At 31.6% G+C, this 17,591-nt stretch overlaps 2 protein-coding genes across 8 annotated transcripts in view; one reads left to right on the forward strand and one right to left on the reverse strand.

The window, feature by feature from the left end:
• Nucleotides 1–467: 467 nt before the first annotated feature.
• On the reverse strand, nucleotides 468–7,055 carry LOC129953251 (beta-1,3-galactosyltransferase 4). 6 transcript variants are annotated; one of them, XM_056066232.1, is made up of 5 exons: nucleotides 6,742–7,054; nucleotides 6,422–6,677; nucleotides 3,085–4,111; nucleotides 1,660–1,779; nucleotides 468–1,515 (listed from the first exon to the last, which is right to left on the reverse strand). In XM_056066232.1, exons 3-5 carry the CDS (start codon nucleotides 3,530–3,532, stop codon nucleotides 536–538), a joined length of 1,548 nt encoding a protein of 515 aa, XP_055922207.1. In that variant the 5' UTR covers nucleotides 3,533–4,111; nucleotides 6,422–6,677; nucleotides 6,742–7,054; the 3' UTR covers nucleotides 468–535. The 6 variants fall into 6 exon arrangements, with proteins under 6 accessions (XP_055922207.1, XP_055922206.1, XP_055922205.1 ...); XM_056066231.1 differs by having other exon boundaries at nucleotides 6,732–7,054; XM_056066230.1 differs by adding an exon at nucleotides 6,246–6,328 and having other exon boundaries at nucleotides 6,422–7,054.
• Nucleotides 7,056–10,728: 3,673 nt separating this feature from the next.
• LOC129953386 (ankyrin-3) overlaps nucleotides 10,729–17,591 on the forward strand; it is a 38,811-nt gene continuing 31,948 nt past the window's right edge. Inside the window, exon 1 of one of the 2 annotated variants that reach the window (XM_056066540.1) lies at nucleotides 10,729–11,111. The gene's annotated coding sequence lies outside the window, so the exon portion shown is untranslated. The remainder of the gene's footprint in view (nucleotides 11,112–17,591) is intronic. The other variant, XM_056066541.1, reaches the window with a different exon arrangement.

A 17,591-nucleotide genomic window follows, 5' to 3' on the forward strand; every position in this document is an offset into this window, starting at 1 on the left:
AAATCTACCCGCCCCTTTAAATCCTACACATTTTTGAGCACAAAGGTTATTATATTATTACTTAATCATTTATTCTTCAACACTTGTGGTTTCCCGAGTAGTACCCGTGGCGTGATGGCTTCTGCGTTGGACTGTCAGAGGTCTTGGGTTCGATCCCTTCCTGTATCATCTAAAGTTTTAACGGGTACTGCCTCTTGCGAGGAATTGACAAATTCTCCAAGAGTAATTCTTGTCATAAAAAGTGCACCAAGGAATCGTTGAGAATTGTAAGTCACCAGGCCCCAGTTCTCAAGGGACTGTTGCGCCACCTAATTTATTTATTTTTTATGTTGCTTTCCGACCTCGTTGGTTGGCCTTGTTAGTTTCCATTTTCGTCGTTTTGAATTTTATATGTACTAAATTTATGAACTCTTAAAACTATTCCCTCTAACAATAATTTTAAAACCAGTGGAAAATATTGAAACGAATTTAATATCATATATTCTTTTTTGTTTTATTAGTCCAGTTTTTTTTAATTTTTTATATAATAATACTACTATTTACAGGTTGTCGATTGATCGAGCAGTTTTTTCCACAGATCAAATTGTTCATTTGACTTAATCATATGTACGCTGATAGTTTTTCTAATATTGCAAGGATTGAAAGCGATCCTGCGATTAAGAAACTCATTAACGTGTATTCGTTTTATGCCGAGTTGTTGGGCAACAATGCCCGTTGTAAAAACATCTTCTAACTTAAGATAGGTCTGCTCCAGTGCTTTCATATATAAATCGTGTATAACATCAGCACTCATTACATACGCTGGTCCCGTAGTAAAAGGTGGAAATATCGTTGCAGCGAACTGTACACTGGAGACGTAGTACTTGGATTTTTTATTTCTAATGGGCTTCCATTTTTTAGCCAGACGACCAAATATGACGCGCTTGTCTTTTTGGTGTTTTTCTAAGAAGGCCATTAGCTTGGGAACATTTATAAACATATCATCATCAGTTTTAAGTACAAATTTAGCTTGTGGGCAATTTTGATCAACCCATTCTAATGCCGAAATGGTTTTTAAAGTAAGATTATTGTAGCTATCTACGAAATGACCCCTAATTAAATCCCCATAAATGTAATTCTCCTGGTTAAGCGCATTTTCAAGAGTTTGATTATTAGTATAACCAAGAATAAATGCTATGGCGACATCACGACGCGTTCCATAGTGTCCCCATGTCTGACGGATCGATAGGCGCGCATCCTGGTGTGAGTGCGCAGATGTTATTATAATTAGCAATTTTATGCCGTCACCTTCGTCAGGACAGATGTGAGGGTTTACGTCAAGATGCCCACTCTCGTAGATGTCTGCTGTGGGAATGCCTTGAGTTGGATCGATGATTGCTGCTTGCCCTTTGCCAGACGGTTTCAGACGATTGGCTGGTATTAGAATGGACGGCGGTTGTGCAAGCGAAGATTGAACGGTTGAATGATTCGTTTGTTGTTTGTTTTTTTGTTGTTGCTGCTGCAAGTTTAAGTTATCTAAAAGGACGACAAGAAAAAATAATTATATTAATATAATTGCAATCTTTTTGAAAATTTAAGTTAAATAAAAACCATCCCAATATGAAAATAAATACACAGGCAACAAGGAATATTAGATACTTGTTTGTATGTTTTACTTACTGCTCTGTGACACTGTTAGGTTCTTTAAAATTTTATCAGCATTCAGAATAAGGGACTGGATATTCGCTGTTGGGATCGAAATGGTGTCCGAATCTTGTACGCTTATTGATGAATTAGTGACTGAAGCAAAGAAAAAGAAAATAGATATGAAAAAGAAAATGAATGAAACAAAATGATAAAAGGAAAAAATTCCCATAACCATGAATGTAGTGCTCAAATAAATTAGGTTTTAATTTCTAAGTTAAAAATATTATGCTTGTTTTAATTTAGTAATTGCAAGTATTGTAATATTATTATTTGTCTCAACAACAGCTAAATACACATAGTCACACACAGTTGTGTTCATAAAAATAGTAATTTATTAGATGGTCAAGTATTTAAATAACGGAAATTCTTACAAAAAAAATTAACATGTTACTTGCATCTAACGGTCTTTCATTTTCTTTTTGGAGACTTTAAGCTTGAAGTTATACTCAACTTTTCCCGATGAACACACATAAAAATAGCAGTGCCTTTGATTTTATAATTAAAAAGTGTTGACAATTCTTTTTTTTTATTTTCGGTAAGTAAATATTATACTATTTGAAGTTTTAAGTATTTGTAATATGCTAGCAAATACAAAATTAATAAATATTATCTCAAAAATAAACAAAGGGACGGTAAAAACACTGCACCAAAGAAATTCGAAAACTTATTAGAAAACTGTGTTCGGAGGGAAAAACCTACCAAAATATTCAAGACATCCTAGGCCGTTCAGCAAAAATAGTCAGTAACACCTTAAAATGGCTAAATAAACCGGAAACACGAGGTCCAAAAAGGATGACTACTGAAAGAACTGACAGAAAAATTGTTCAGTTAACAAAACAGAGTCCTTTCATAAGCTCTATGGAAATAAGAAATGGAGTTCAACTGTATGTTAACGCTGCCCACGTAAGGTCCCATTCTTGACGAAAAGGAATTTGGTAAGGAGAATAGAATTTGCCAAAGCGCGTAGAGATTGGGAAAAAAGAAGTGTAATAGAAGCATAATAGAAAAAAATAAAGGTATACAAATTAAATCATAGAAACTAATTTCATTAGTACAGGTTTCCTAAATATTGTTTCATTACTAAAGAGGTTATGAATACCCTTATAATATTTAGAAACAGTGCGAGCAATTAAGAAATGATTAGAAAGGAGAAACCGATGCATATTGGTTTTGAATGTCTGCACATTAAAATGAGTGGGAAATATTGAGCCTGGTAAAGCAGCCCAATAACCCCTTATTTTCGTTTCGTACCAAAAGAGGTTTTTGTACGTTGAAATAATGTGTTAATATCATTAATGAAATAAAAGAAAACAAATGAGAGGTCTGTTATTAATCATTCCCACCTTCTTCCCTAATAAATTATGCAATATTATTGAATTCTAACATGTTTGTACTTACAAAAGCTTGAATCTCCTTCAATAGATTTTTGTGCTGCTACGATATTGTTTTTGTTTCCTTTTGAAGTGTTGTTTTGGTTATTGGTATTGGCATTATCTTGATGCGAATATTTTAATTTATCGCTTAAATTATTTAAATTACTATGAGCCATCCGAATGTCTATGACTGAATTCCTGTTTTCTTTCAAATCGTCATCGACGATATTATTACTATTTTTAATAATTAAACTATTACCAAGGCTTACTCCATTTGAATCGCTTGCATTTTGAATCAAATATTTCTCAGACATTGATGATGAAGAAGAAACTAAAGCTGGTGAAATCCTAAAATGGTTGGACATTCCCATTGATGTATTTGAATAATAGGAGGCATAAACGAAAATAGTCAGTACTACAGCACCGATTGCAATGAGAAATCGCAAAATGCGTGCATTTTGAATTCCGGCCATTTCGAGAAATATAATAATTGATGTTTATCAATTCGTTTTTTTTTTTTTTTAATAATGCTTTATTTGGAAGCCCTTATCCAACGTCTTTTAGGAAAATACTTTTTATTTAAAATGAGATGTCGTCGTTTTGTTTGCTTGTTGTAGTGGCCGATTTTGCTGGAGGAAGGTCGGCGATTGCAGCTCGATTGTATATATTTTTGTTTAGTTATAATAAATTCCAATAATGCTTTCCATGTATTATTAAAGCGTACGTTGCAGCTGTCAGGATGATGATGGTTAAAGTACTGATGAAGATGGTGCCTGTAGTTGGTGTGATAAATTAAGAGAAACTCATGTAGCCGCCGATAGCTTTTGACACCAATTATAGCCGAATTTATAAGCTTCTCAAAATTGGGTTCCTGATGTTTTAATTGCAGAATTGCTTTAGCTTCTGGCCACTTCATTTAAAATTGTTTACTTAATTGTTATTGTTTAATATTTAATTGCTACAAATACTTTTTCTCTTTGTGTTTTTTGATTGAGTGTTAAGTCTATTTTATTTATATTTGTTCACAAATACACCATTTGGATCTTCAATTGCTGTGAATAGAAATAAAAAAAAAAAGAGAATTAAAAAACTTTCTTTCTATTGTTTGTAAATGTTATCACAACTTTGAGATTCTCCTTCATTCACACATTTTACACTATTTATTAATTTAACTGTTTGACCTGAATTTGATTAAAATATTAAATCCGAAAATAGTGAAGAACATCTTTTATTTGTATTTTAAAAATATAACCTAACCATAGGAAGTTTTTGTGATCGGTCAGATTTGTGGAATTGAAAATTTTTACACTTCTCGAAGTTTCAAGGTCCCTAGATTCTAAATAAAAGGTTTTTGTAGTAATGCCTGTGTGTGCGTGTGTTCGTAACTTTTTTCGTCGTCCATAGTGAACGAGTGAATTTATCGACTTCAAATAACTTTTGTAATACAGATAATAACACAGAAAGATGCAGAAAATACTGTCTAAAAAATTTAGTTGGTGGTGTTGCTACTATAGGTTAACCTAAAATATATCACGAACCAATAACGTTAGCGACTTTAATTAGGTTTAATATTTCAAATGTATTCTGAAGTGATACAAAACTGATATAATTTTGAGAAAAATTTAATAAACGCTGTTTTATAGATTTAAAAAAACTAAAAAAACAAAGTAATGGTCACCTCGAATAACTGTATGCAACGAAGAATATCGTTTTTTACTTCTGATAAAATTTGAGAAACTCGAATTGATAGTTTTTTTTACAAAAATAAAAACTTAAAAAAACATTACTAAAAGTTGGTAAAAATTGATTTTAGATTCAAACATCTTTTCAAAAATTTGAAATATTGGCTTCCTACTAATTTCACTTATTAGTATATTAGACATTCAGTAATTTTTTTATAAAAATTTAGAAGTAACTTTTTTCATAAAAATTAAAATCGCAAAATGGGTAAAAATTGGTTTTCGACTAAAAATCAAACTATTTCATCATGTGCACAATGTTATTGGTAATTTTTAGTTAATTTCTTAGACAAATTCAACTGATCACTTTTTTAGCAAAACACGAAAGCCTACAAAAGAAGAATGGTTTCGTTTCAAGTATTAGGAGAACAAAGAAAGATATTGACTTTAAATTATTTATATCACACAAAATATTGTCATGAAAGACAATTTGACGGACAGGGTGAGAAGTTATCAATGGAGGTCGAATCCCAGCCTTCTTTTTTATGCAGATTGGAAGTAGAGGGAATACAAGAGGTTCAAGATATGTGCGTTAATAGAAGCTCGATTTCATGGTGATTAAAATGAAGAAGCTTATGTTTTACTTGCTTTAAATAAGATGTTATACATCTAAAATTTATAGTGTATTTAACAGTTTGTAAGCTGCAATGTAATAAATGGTTCTAACAAAGAAGCAGAAGGCTACATTGAATCCTAAACAAATAGCCCAATGCACATAATTTTAAGCGACTCAGTGACATCCCTTGTTCTTGAAGCCTGTGTGATAAGTAGTTCTTCGTGTTTTTTCACCATCAATATTTACCATGAAAAATAAAAACAAAAAAAAATGTTAAAAAATTAAAGGCTTATTTAACAATTTTGCTGTCAATTAGAGCTTTGAATGAATAAATTTAGGGTCAATGGAAAAAGAATAGCAGTCATATGTTTTAATAAACCTTGGAGTGGACTTGACTTGAATTTTTTGGTGTATGTTTAAGGAGAATATGGTTAGCAGCTACTTAGAGCCAACTTGTTAGCTGTAAATGTTATGGTGTATTTCAGTAGGTTTGTTTTATAAATAAATACCTTTTCTGCTTTTATGTATTTTTTCCATTGACAAAATTCGGAATGGTCAGTAATTTCCCACTGTTGTTTTATCTAAGCGCAATTTTACATTTTGAAATGAGACACAAGTTTTAACTTAATCTTATCCACGTCAACTTAAAAACCCAGCAAGAATAAAGCATAGTAATAGTTCTTGTTGATGACTTTACTAAGGTTGTCTGATGAATATCTTGATGGAAAAGATACACAAACTTGTTTAAACTTTTTTTATTTTATACCAGTGGGAATTGCTAATCACTTGTTGCCTGCCTTTCCCAAAATCGTAATTGTTTTTTTTTTTTATTGTTTATTATGTTTAGTCATCTCGTATTGAAGAAGAAACAAAAAAAATGATGTATGTTACCTAAGGTTAATACAGGTTGATTTTGTTGATATCCGAGTCTTGACCACATAATAACTAATAACTAGAATTGACCATCAACATGACTTCATACATATGAAACAAAAAAAAAAGAAGTTAAGCCTCGTGTCGGTATGAATAATACAACAAAATGATAATAATGAACAAAAATTACCTACCAACTATTTAAATTTGTTGTCGTGAATCAAATTATGGTAATTGTTGGTGGTGACACAGGCACTGTTGTTGCTGATGCTTTTTCCTGGATAGTTTTGGTCGATCCATACGAATAGAATATAATTATTTTGTTTGCAATTTTGCAACACAGCCATTAAACATTTAACACACAAGTTTTTGTCTTATTTTTCGTATTCCTCATAGGCATATAAAACTTTTGCTCGGTATTGAAAATTTGATATTTCAAAAAGAAGTCACCTACCAGAATTTAAGTTTTTTATTTTTTAATAAATAACTATGTAGGTATCTAACTTTAATAAACCTGATTTATTTGGTCACGAAGAGCAGGTAGACTACTAACTATATGTGACTTGTAATTCGTCGTTAACACTTTGCACAGCTGCACAATAACCAAACCAACAAAACGCTTATAATAAACAAATAATTATTATTGCCTTACTAAAAAATGTTTAATTAACAAATAAAAAAACAAAAATGATGCAAGTAAAATCAATTATTGTATTGAAAACAATAATTGTAGAAGAATAGCGATAAAGAACGATGAGTGATGACGGAGAAGAAGATAGGGGACCAAAACGAATAACGAAAAGTCCAAAATGTGAGCGGAAGACAAACGCCAATTAGACTTCAGAAAACAAAGACACTCCATAAATTGTGTTTTTGCATTGAGTGTCTTTGGTAGGAAATGATAAGGTGTTGGTGCTATTGCTGTTTCAATCTGTTTCTCTCACAATGCTTTTGACGTTTCGATTTTGCTTCATACGAACTTCAACCACACTTCGATTAAGTTTACCGTATTTACAAGGACTATCGAAACAAGTTTGAAGCCGAGCTGTAATTGTTTGAAAATAAAAGTTGAAGGGTTGGTTTGAAAAATATATGTCATCTTTGTATAGAACGGCGAAACTACAACCACGCGTTAGCTCTGTCGGGTTTTGACAGGCTTCTTAACGAATTTACGATATTTAACGATATCATAGCGTGTGACATAAGAATTTGTAAAACGTATTGTAGATTCAAACCACCGGCGCGTTTATAAGCAAAAATTCTGCGCAAGTTGTAAATAAATAGGTAGAAATATAGCTTTAGTAGATCATAAGGTAGTAAAATTAGCTTATCCATTGCTAGAATAAGCGATATATAAACAAATAAATGTCTGGTCGCAAATAGCAACAATCTGATATAACGAACTGTCTAACTCAATTCACGTTCCACATACGATCCACACTTCAATAAATAAAATGTTCGCACGTGTCTAAGGCACTATGCACATGACCACGACCAAAGAATGAACGAATATTCGACGATTTTGACATTTCTTTCACATGAGAGTTTTTAATTCGTAACGAATGAAGTTTGACTTTGACAGTTGTTTTTTTTTGTGTTTATCATTACTGTGTTTTGTTTTGAAAACAAACGATTGAGAAAATCTGGTCAAAGCTATATTTGTTTAGATAAAAGTTATTGGTATTCTTGTTAATAAACAAAACAAGAACGAAATTTCATGTGCATCCACAGCCGAACACCTTTCACCACCGAAACCAAAACAAGAATGATTTTGTGAATACTACTTAATCATGATCATGTGAATAAAACCTTAAAATGTTTTTCTAGTATCTGAGCATCTTAAGCCATGTGAAAAAAATGTCATAATGGATGAATGTTCTGAAATTCGTTGATCGCTCATGTCCCTTTGGTGGTCACTTCTGTAAGTTGAAATCCATTCCGGTTAGAACATTGGTTTATTTTGGATTGTGTGGACTGTAGACTCGGAATTTGGTGCTGATCACGAAGAAATCTTTATATATAAAAATCAATGCCACTTTTCGATGTAATGTTATAACTCAACAAAGTCTTTACCGATTTGGCTAATTTTGGTCTTAAATTATTCGTGGAAGTTCAGAGAAGCTTTATACGCAAATAAAAGTAAAAACAAATCTTGAAAAGGCATCAAATCTTTCTATACTCCTATATACAAACAATTTCTACTATACTTAAATAAATTCCGATTTGTTGATTACCTTGATATTAATTGAAGATATGTGTCTTACGACTGTCAATAAAGCATTAGCACAATTGATTTTTTTTAACGTGAATTGAAAAGTGAGCAGGGGTTCAATTCAAATTATTAACGTTTATTTGTACAATAGAATATAACTAAATTGAATATTCAACAAAAACATGTGGATGACACAATCATGCAAGCCGTTTCCAATAATAAAGGTGGATTAGATTTCTTGGATGCACCTGGAGGCAAAACTTTCGTTTATCATTGATTTTAGCGACTATTTGATCGGACCAGAAATTTGAATGTGCACTGCATCTTCGGGAATTGCTGCTTCATTATTAGAAGGTGGTAATACCGCACACTCTGCATTAAAATTGCCATTGAATGTATGGGTGATTGAAACTCAACTAGCATCATTTCGAGAAATTCTGCTATGGCAAAAGTTCTGCGACTAACGTCAATTATTGTATGGGATGAGTGCACAAAGATCAAAAGAAGAATAACGCGGTACTTAACAGCTGTTTTAGTGGTGCTCTGATTTCGCTGTCAGGGGACTTTCGTCAAACAATGCCTATCATTCCTCGATCCACTCCTGCTGATGAAATAAACGCCTGTTTGAAGTCATCAGTTCTTTGGAGATATGTACGAAAATTGACACAGAGAATTAATATGCGTATTCACATACATAATGCTGCAACAGCCCATGAGTTATCAAAACAATTGTTAGAAAAACTGCCAGGTGTAGTCACGACATATAAATCAATTGACAGTGTTATAAATCAAGACGAGGCAATGAATTATCCAATGGAATTTTTAAATTCATTGGAACCGGCTGGTATACCACCGCATTGCTTGGTTCTTGGTTATATTATTGCGAAACATTAATTCACCAGAACTGTGTAATGGCACCAGATTGGCAGTGAAAAAGTTATTGCCAAATTTGATTGAAGCTATAATCTAAACTGGTAAATCAAGAGAAGTGTGTTTGATACCGAATATCCCTATGATTCCAACTGATATGCCATTTGAATACAAAAGATTACAATATCCTGTGAGTTTATCATCTGCAATGTTCATAAATAAGGCCCAAGGGCAAATAATCATGTTTTCACATGGCTAACTTTATGTTGCCTGTTCCTAAAAATATTGTTTATCCAACTGTTTTAGACTTACCCATATAGACCCACCATAGTAAGAGTACCCAATTCTTTTTTATCTTTTAGTTTTTTAAGTAGCTAGCAATTTGAAATATTTTTTATTTGAATAGCGTAGCGTAGCGAAACACGTACCGATCCGCTTGTATAAATATTTATGAAAATATAAATCCTAATATATATATAATGGTTTGCCTTTAAGCTAAGGCAAACATCTGATTTATCAAATGAATGAATGTCTTCGTAACAAATTGCACACATTTTATTAGTTAATTCTATCCACGCGTAAAATTCACAAAAATCTCATAACGAATATTTTGCTTTGTAAAATTGCGTTGTGGAAGTGTCATAAATAATAAAAATAAAAAATAAAACGAAATAAATATATATAAAAATTTATAATGGGAAAGTAGATTCAAAATAATAAACTATCTAACCTGCTGTCGAGGTATATCGGCGGAGGTAAACTGTCAAGTGGTAAACTGGCAGGGGTAAACAGGCGGTGGTAAACTAGCAAAGGTAAATTGTCCTGCTTCCATAGTTTTTATTTTTAAAGACGTCATGAAATATTTATTCGCTTATACTCAATTAAAAATATGGTCGGTTTAAGTTTTTAATTTGCGTCACTTTTTATAAAATTGGGTTAAAATTTATTCTGCTACAAAGCAGGCAAGTTTTGACAACAGTGGTTAAATTTTGATGTTTCTAAAAGCCCAAAAATGAACGAGCTAACAAAAAAACAAAATATTTCTGTAAGACCATTTATGGATACATATGTAAATCATAAGATATTCAATTAAAGAATAAAATTGTATTGTTTTTTTTGGGCCACAGAAAAAATCAATAGTTTTGTGCACAATATCCCTGACGGTATATCTGCTATACCAATGGAACAATCAGCAAGTCAAAAAAACTATTTTACTTCGATTGAACGCAACCACTTTTCTGATTGGAAATAAGGGATTGGAACTGGAAGCGACTACTGGAAGTTACGAGCTTCAAAGAAGTCAACATACACACGCATTGGATATTAAGAATTCTCTTATTGAATTATTTGTTTTCTAAGTACACTTGTAGGTATGTTTGTGTTATTATTTCTTTATAATATTTAAGTTAAGTGATCATCTTTCATCTGCGGTGGGTGGAAAGAGTGGCAAGTGCGCATTTCTCGATTATATTTTAATTATTTTTTAAATATTTCTTTTTAGTTAATAAATGATTTTTAAAGAAAGTGACTACGATTTTAGCATCTCAGTGGTTAAAAAGAAAATTATTTCACCTTTTCAATAAGAAAAAACTACGATAAATTTGTTTATTGAATGAAAAGAAAAATAAAATAAATTCAGAATTTTATGATTCGGTTCGATTTTATTTACATAAAAGCGATATAATGCAAAAATTGTGATTTAGAAAACAAAAAACAGTTTAGGTTTTGAAGTGCCGAATTAAAAAAAGTTATATTTTATTTTTGAAATACCTACGAAAAATATAGGAACTAAAATATTGAGGGTAAGTTTTGTTAGGAAAATACCTACATTCAAAATCCAAGAACAAGACTACAAGGCATGTAATTTTTTAGAAAACATAATTGGTTTGTTATTTGATTAATGTGATGAATTAATTTCGGAGATTGTTTAATTCAAACCAATGATTTAGGCTAAAAAAATATCTTCTCTCATTCGATGATATTATTTTTTCTTTTCTTGTATCTATTCTATTGCCGCAGTCCTTTTTTTGAGTTGAAATCAAGCCAGCGAGCAAAGAGGAATGAAAATAAAAATATAGCTACTCAAAAGCAGAAAAACATAAACAAAAATTAGTATATTTTCCTCTAACTGTACGTGGTGGCCGGCTGTAGTGCACACCTATTTAACCTAAGCCAAAAGATGTTTGTTGTTGCTTCCTCGTTCCTCATTCCTCGTTAATCGTCGACATAGAGCACTGAATTTGAACCTGGGCAAAGAAAAAAAGAAAATCAAAATGTGTAACACTATAATAATAATTGTAAATGTCTTCCTGCGGTGTTCTAGACGAATATTGTACATCAAGACTGCATCACCTTCTTGCAATTCTATTCTAATTGTGATTTATTTAAGAAAGCCTGCAGTACGAATTTGTTGCCCTATGTTAATGTCAATCGAACGCCCACCTACCTCAATACTAACATTATTAATCTCGAATTCTGTTGATGACGACGGTGATGATGTCAATCTTGCAAGCTTCCTCATATAGGTATACTTATTTTCGATTGATTTTGTGTTGACATTTTGGAAGTCATATTTCTAGTTATTGGGAGCAACTTTATTAAAATGTGTTTGCATTTTGAAGTTTAAATGGCTAATAGTATTAAGATAAATAATTTTTAATGAAAATTAACAACTCCCTCGAATTAGGATTATATGTTAACTTTTTTGGATTTTTCTTATTTGATTAAACTCATTGAAGTTCTTACAGAATTACATACACATAGCATCATCATAAGTCGTACTTGGTTAAAAGTGGTTTGTTCCCTTATTAATATAGGTACATATCCTTCTTAATCCATTTACCAATCATAATAAACTCTGCGCTTGTGCTGGGCACTCTGCTCGCTGGGAACCTATACACTTTGTTTGTTGACTTAATTAACTCAAGGAACACAATCTTAGATTTCAGGACTAATTCGTTTTGACTGCCCTTTTTTGTAATTCTGTATAGATTTTTCTTTTTAATTAATTTTAAATTGACAAAAAAAAACTATTTCCAAAGAGTTTACTTACTTACATCAACATAACCTTAATAAAGCCTTTTTAATAGAAGTGAGCAAGATTTTGATGATGTCCAATAGCGAACAGATTGAATGAGTATCAGAGTGATATATGACATTAAATATGGGATATCATAATGGCAACTTTAGTTTTCATGATTTCATTTTTAAATAAATCTAGAAGAATTAAAATAACTATAAAAATTATGATTTTATGAAACTCCAGCACTATTTGAAAAAAAAAACTGGAAATAATCTCTTTGATCTGAAATCATTTGTTTCAAAGTAAATTAAATGAATTTAATCAAAGATTTTTAACGATGTCAAAAAAATGTCTGAAAATTGTTTTCGTTGTTAAAAAAAATATTCGTAAATGTTATGAAACATTCAATCTTTTCAAAGCTTTGAATGCGATTCACTTGCTCCTTTTCTTAATGATCGTCAAGGATACACATATATATGTACATATGTAATACGATTCTTTAAACAAATTTATTGGTACAAAATAGAGAACCATCATTTCCAATTCCATTGTTTTTAAGGGAGGTAACTAAAAAATTAATAAAAATAAATCTAATTTAAGACTTAGTCAGTTTTAATTATTTATGTAAATCAACCAACTCATCTGTTTTAGTAAGAATACGGTATGGATTTAAACAAAAACAATTAAAACTTGAGTAAAATGAAGGTCAAAAGTTAAAAATATGATCAAAACAAAACGGGATCGGGTCTTCTAACATATCTCAACATTAATTTCAGAAGAACAATTTTGGATTGCTATCCCTCTTGCGGCAGATTTAATTCCAGTTTTTGTTTGGACATAATCGTAATGTTTATGCTCACACTATGCATGGAGCAAGTAAAAATCATACAACTTTATTTTTGAATGTGTCAAGTACGCCAAGTGAACCGTACTTTACACACAGTTACACTTTTTTGGTTCTCAATTTCAAAATTTTGTATCGTATGTGTATCTCCACTCGTGCAATAATTTATGTTCTAATTGAGTTTACATATCATGTTCATTAAGGTGGTTCTTGTTTAAAAAAAAATATTCTTCATTCGTAAAATTAGCCTGCGTTGAATTTCTTTCTACAAACTTTACTTTACTTTACTTTAAATTGAATTAAAAATTGACACCCCAATGTCCATATGACTGAAAAAGGAAGTAATTAATTTGAACAGGGAGACCTAGAAAAAACGAACACATTTAATTACGTTTTTTCGTTGACTGCGGCAATGAAATAAACATGCGAATCTAACCATTAAATATAAAATATAAACGCGTTGTATCTGGTGTTTGTAATACATGCTTGAAAATAAAATACAAAAAGGTGATGAGTCATAGCAATAGGATGGTGATGTCATGTGATTTAGTTTGAATAATTCAGACCAGACAAGATAATCAAGTCCATGACTTTGTAATCATAACATCATAATAGTTCCGACGCTAATGATTTTATTGTTTTGATTTTTGTCTTGTTCGAAATCAAAAGTATTTTAAGTGAAACAGTTAAGTTATGAATAAAAAGAACATAATTTTTATTCAATGTTTTACATTAAATTCCTTGAATGCTTTTTCTGCATTTTTAAATTGCAAGAAAGCATTAAAATAAGGGTTAGGTCGGATATAATGTTTTAAGATGAGTTTTGAACATTTAAATAGCCTGTACGAAATTTTAATTCAAATTCCCCTAAAAGGGAGGACTCTTTAAATTTAATATTTCTATGATCGATGATCCAATTTCATTGCATCTTTTGATCTGCATGTAATTTTAAAAGCCTTCATTCCTCAAAAAGTTAAGTATAATTTAAATAATAAAGTCATGTTTCTTAGTTAGAATCCAATAAAGTTCTTTGACAAAATTTCATAACTATAACTGAAACAATTGCATCACTTAAACACCGACAGATGGGTGTCAATGTTTTGCAAATATATTATTGTTAGTTAATAATAATAGAATTTTACTATATTAAAATTGGCTCATTTGTATTTGTCCTTTTCCAAAAGAAGGACTATTAGACCTCTGCGCAGTTTTACAATTTACCTTTCGCAAAAAGAAAAATGGCTTGAAAGATGGTCGTTAATTTGGTCGTACAAAAATTTGGCTAAAATTGTTAGTGTATTATTATAAAGTTTTCAAAATTGTAAAATTACAGAAAATTTCATCGGCCATTTTGTAGCTAGTCTTCCACTAACTGTACCTTAGACATATTTTGTAAAAATGATGAAAACGTTTTTGCACAATTTTAAATAAATAATTAAAGATATAATAGTTCAAAAATAAGATATTAGAGAAGATTTTTTTTTAAACTAAAGGACCCTTTTAAAAAATGTTTACAATTTATTTATTTATATAAACTGTAATAGTAATCTTATGTGCATGGGCTGTCGGCTTCCTGTAATATATTATAGGCGGGCTTCCCAAAGTGTGCTCCCCGGTACACGTGGTGCTGCGCGAATAATATCCAAGTGCTCTGTGGAAATATTTGAAAAAGTAGAAAATTCCAAGAGGGACTAGTAATTAGTTAATTTTAAGCTTCTGATCTTGTAATTTTGATAATTGATACATTTACATAGAATAGCACGAAGACTAGTGAGAGTGCCGATGGAAATAGGAACAGTTTTTTTTTACCGTGAAGTTAATTTGCAGTTGCTTTCAGTGCGCGAGTTTTAATTTATTTTGTTTTTATGCATTACATTTTCGAATGAATCGCTGGCTTAAGTCTGGATCATTGAAAAAAGCAAGTGAATGCTCCGCAAAAGCACTCGAAGTTGCCGAGGAATCTCTAACTGACGAGTATGTCAAAAAAAATAATTTACGTAAAATAGTAATCCATTCCGCACAAAATGATTTTAATGACTTAATTTTTTTTTTGTTCATATACTTATTTTAGTGCGTAGAAAAATGACGCAATAGAGACAGCGGCGGCGTTAAAGATTTCTGAAAGTTTTGAGTTTGATAGTTTGCCTAGATCAGATAAAGGGTGTACCGCGAATCATATTTGAATTTTGGATTTTCTGAGACAAGTGGCAAAAAAACTAAATGCGTAATTTGCCGTGTTGTTGAACAGTGCGATGTTTGCAGCAAAAATTAAACGTCGCTTTGCAGGGATTCATCCAGATTGTTAAGTTTCCGAATAGCGCAAACTGGTGAAGCCCATACCATTACTGAAAACTTAATAAAGCCATGTGTTAAAGACATTGTTGAATGTTTGTTGGGTTAAAAGGCCAACAAATTTGTTGACACCGTTCCTTTGTCAAATAACACAATATCAAGACGAATCGGAGACTTAGCGGAGAATGTGAAAGCTACTTTACTTTGACGAATAAGTCACAAAATTTGCACTGCAAATGGATGTATCAACGGATGTTGCAGGGTTGGCTATTTTAATAGTATTTGTGCGCTACCAATATCTATAATCGTTTCGATAAGATTAGGTCTTCTACAAGCCGTCGCCGTTGCCAACTACTACAATGACATACCATGGTTTAACTGCGTGGATGTATGCAAGGAGGGTGCCAAGGCCATGACTGGAATAACGTCCGATGCCTTCGCAAGAATAAAGCAAATTGCTAAAGGAAGCACCAGTAGCCATTGCGTTCTACACCGTTATGCCTTTGCAATGAATATAATGCCGGTCTCCCTTAAAGACATGTTGGACGAAAGCGTGAGAATAATTAACTTTATTAAATCACGGCCAAAGAATACAAGGTTGTTTAAAGTATTGTGTGATGACATGGGCAGTCTACATACGTCTTTACGCAGAAGTAAGATGGGTTTTTTGCGGAAAAACACTGACAAGGCTTTCCGAAATGGAGCTGAAGTTAGAACCTTCTTCATTGAAGACAACTATGTTTTGGGGGACATGTTGTGTAATGAGCGTTGGTTATTGAAATTGGCGTTTCTGTCATATATATATTTTTAAAAAAATAAATGATTTGAGTGTATCACTTCAGGGACTGCGTGATAAGTGTCACTGCGGAAAATGCCATATGCGCAACGAAGTGCTCTGCGTGAAATTTCTTACGCAAAAACTGCTTCGCCACTAAAAAAGATTGGAAACCGCTGTATTATAGTATAAAATTAAGATCTGTTATAGAACTACTTATTGTATCTTAATTTCATATGTTTTTTTTTAAGGATTTCGTACATATCATCATTATTGGGTAGAGATTAGAGAAGCACTGATGTGGGATACAAGGTATTAGAAATGTATTGTTTGTGAGCAGCTCATGTTGGAGGCTTTTCTTTTAGAAGGAACGAATGCGTTTAAAAATTGGTGATATTTTTTTCGATGAGTTAACTAAATAGATAGGTTGAATCTTATTACAGTTTTAACTTGTGAAGTGGTTATTATAGCTCGTCCAGTTTTTCATCTCGGAGGTTATGACAGCGCATATAACCTAAAGTCCTTTCGTGTTAGTAGTGTTTGTTAAGGCTCCAGTGTTTTTTTGCGGAAAAAACACAGTCGTATTGAGGAGACGGTGCCTTAGTAATTCACATTGTAAGTAATTATCGCATAACTTCTGTGGTATGATGGTTGTGAACCAATAGTTAATTAATAATACAAAATTAAATATTCACTTCCTGTTTTTGAAATCAGCATAATCTGTTATCGAAGGTCTTCAGGTCTATATATTTTGTAGTATTATCCTTAGTGTATTCAGATGACGTAAGCACGAAAGATCTAGAGCTGCATAACCATGATGGGAATCTTGATATTGAGTTGCAGTACATTTTGTTTTCAAATGCTTAGCATCGCTGAACTCTTTTTATGAAAAGAATTCAGCAGTTCAATCATTATTTAGAATCGATTCAGTTAGAAATTGAAGTTTTGTTGCAAGCTTAACAATTTACTTCACCTTACCTTTGGTCGACATTATATTTTATTGGAGCCGTTGTAAATGTGTTTTTTGGTATTAAACAAATAGCATATTAGTATCTATGGAATGTTTTATCTATTTATAATAAAAGGTGGTACATTTTCCTGAAAATTACAAAAGCACGTAGTAAGAGATGGGAATGATTGGGGTTGTTTTCCAATATTGTATTATTATACTTGAATTTTCCTTTGTGAAGTTTTTTTTAAAATATTTTTCAAGGATTTCACTTTCTCGTCTTTTAAATTTTTAAGTAGGGTACTTTCACAGAAAACAGAATGTTTGAATTGCTTGGGAGTAGTGTAGAATACTGTTTTTTTTGTTTGGTAAGCTGAGTTACGGAGAGATTTTTAAACAA

This window comes from Eupeodes corollae, chromosome X (genome assembly GCF_945859685.1).
Source record: "Eupeodes corollae chromosome X, idEupCoro1.1, whole genome shotgun sequence".
In the NCBI taxonomy this organism is placed as follows: Eukaryota; Metazoa; Arthropoda; class Insecta; order Diptera; family Syrphidae; genus Eupeodes; species Eupeodes corollae.

Excerpts from the sequence above, each read along its gene's own strand:
- LOC129953251 (XM_056066232.1), bottom strand. The coding sequence starts at position 3,532 with ATGGCCGGAATTCAAAATGCACGCATTTTGCGATTTCTCATTGCAATC. Across the intron at positions 1,780-3,084 it reads TGAAGGAGATTCAAGCTTTT|TCACTAATTCATCAATAAGC; the intron begins GTAAGTACAAAC and ends TCTTTGCTTCAG. Across the intron at positions 1,516-1,659 it reads CCTAACAGTGTCACAGAGCA|ATAACTTAAACTTGCAGCAG; the intron begins GTAAGTAAAACA and ends TCGTCCTTTTAG.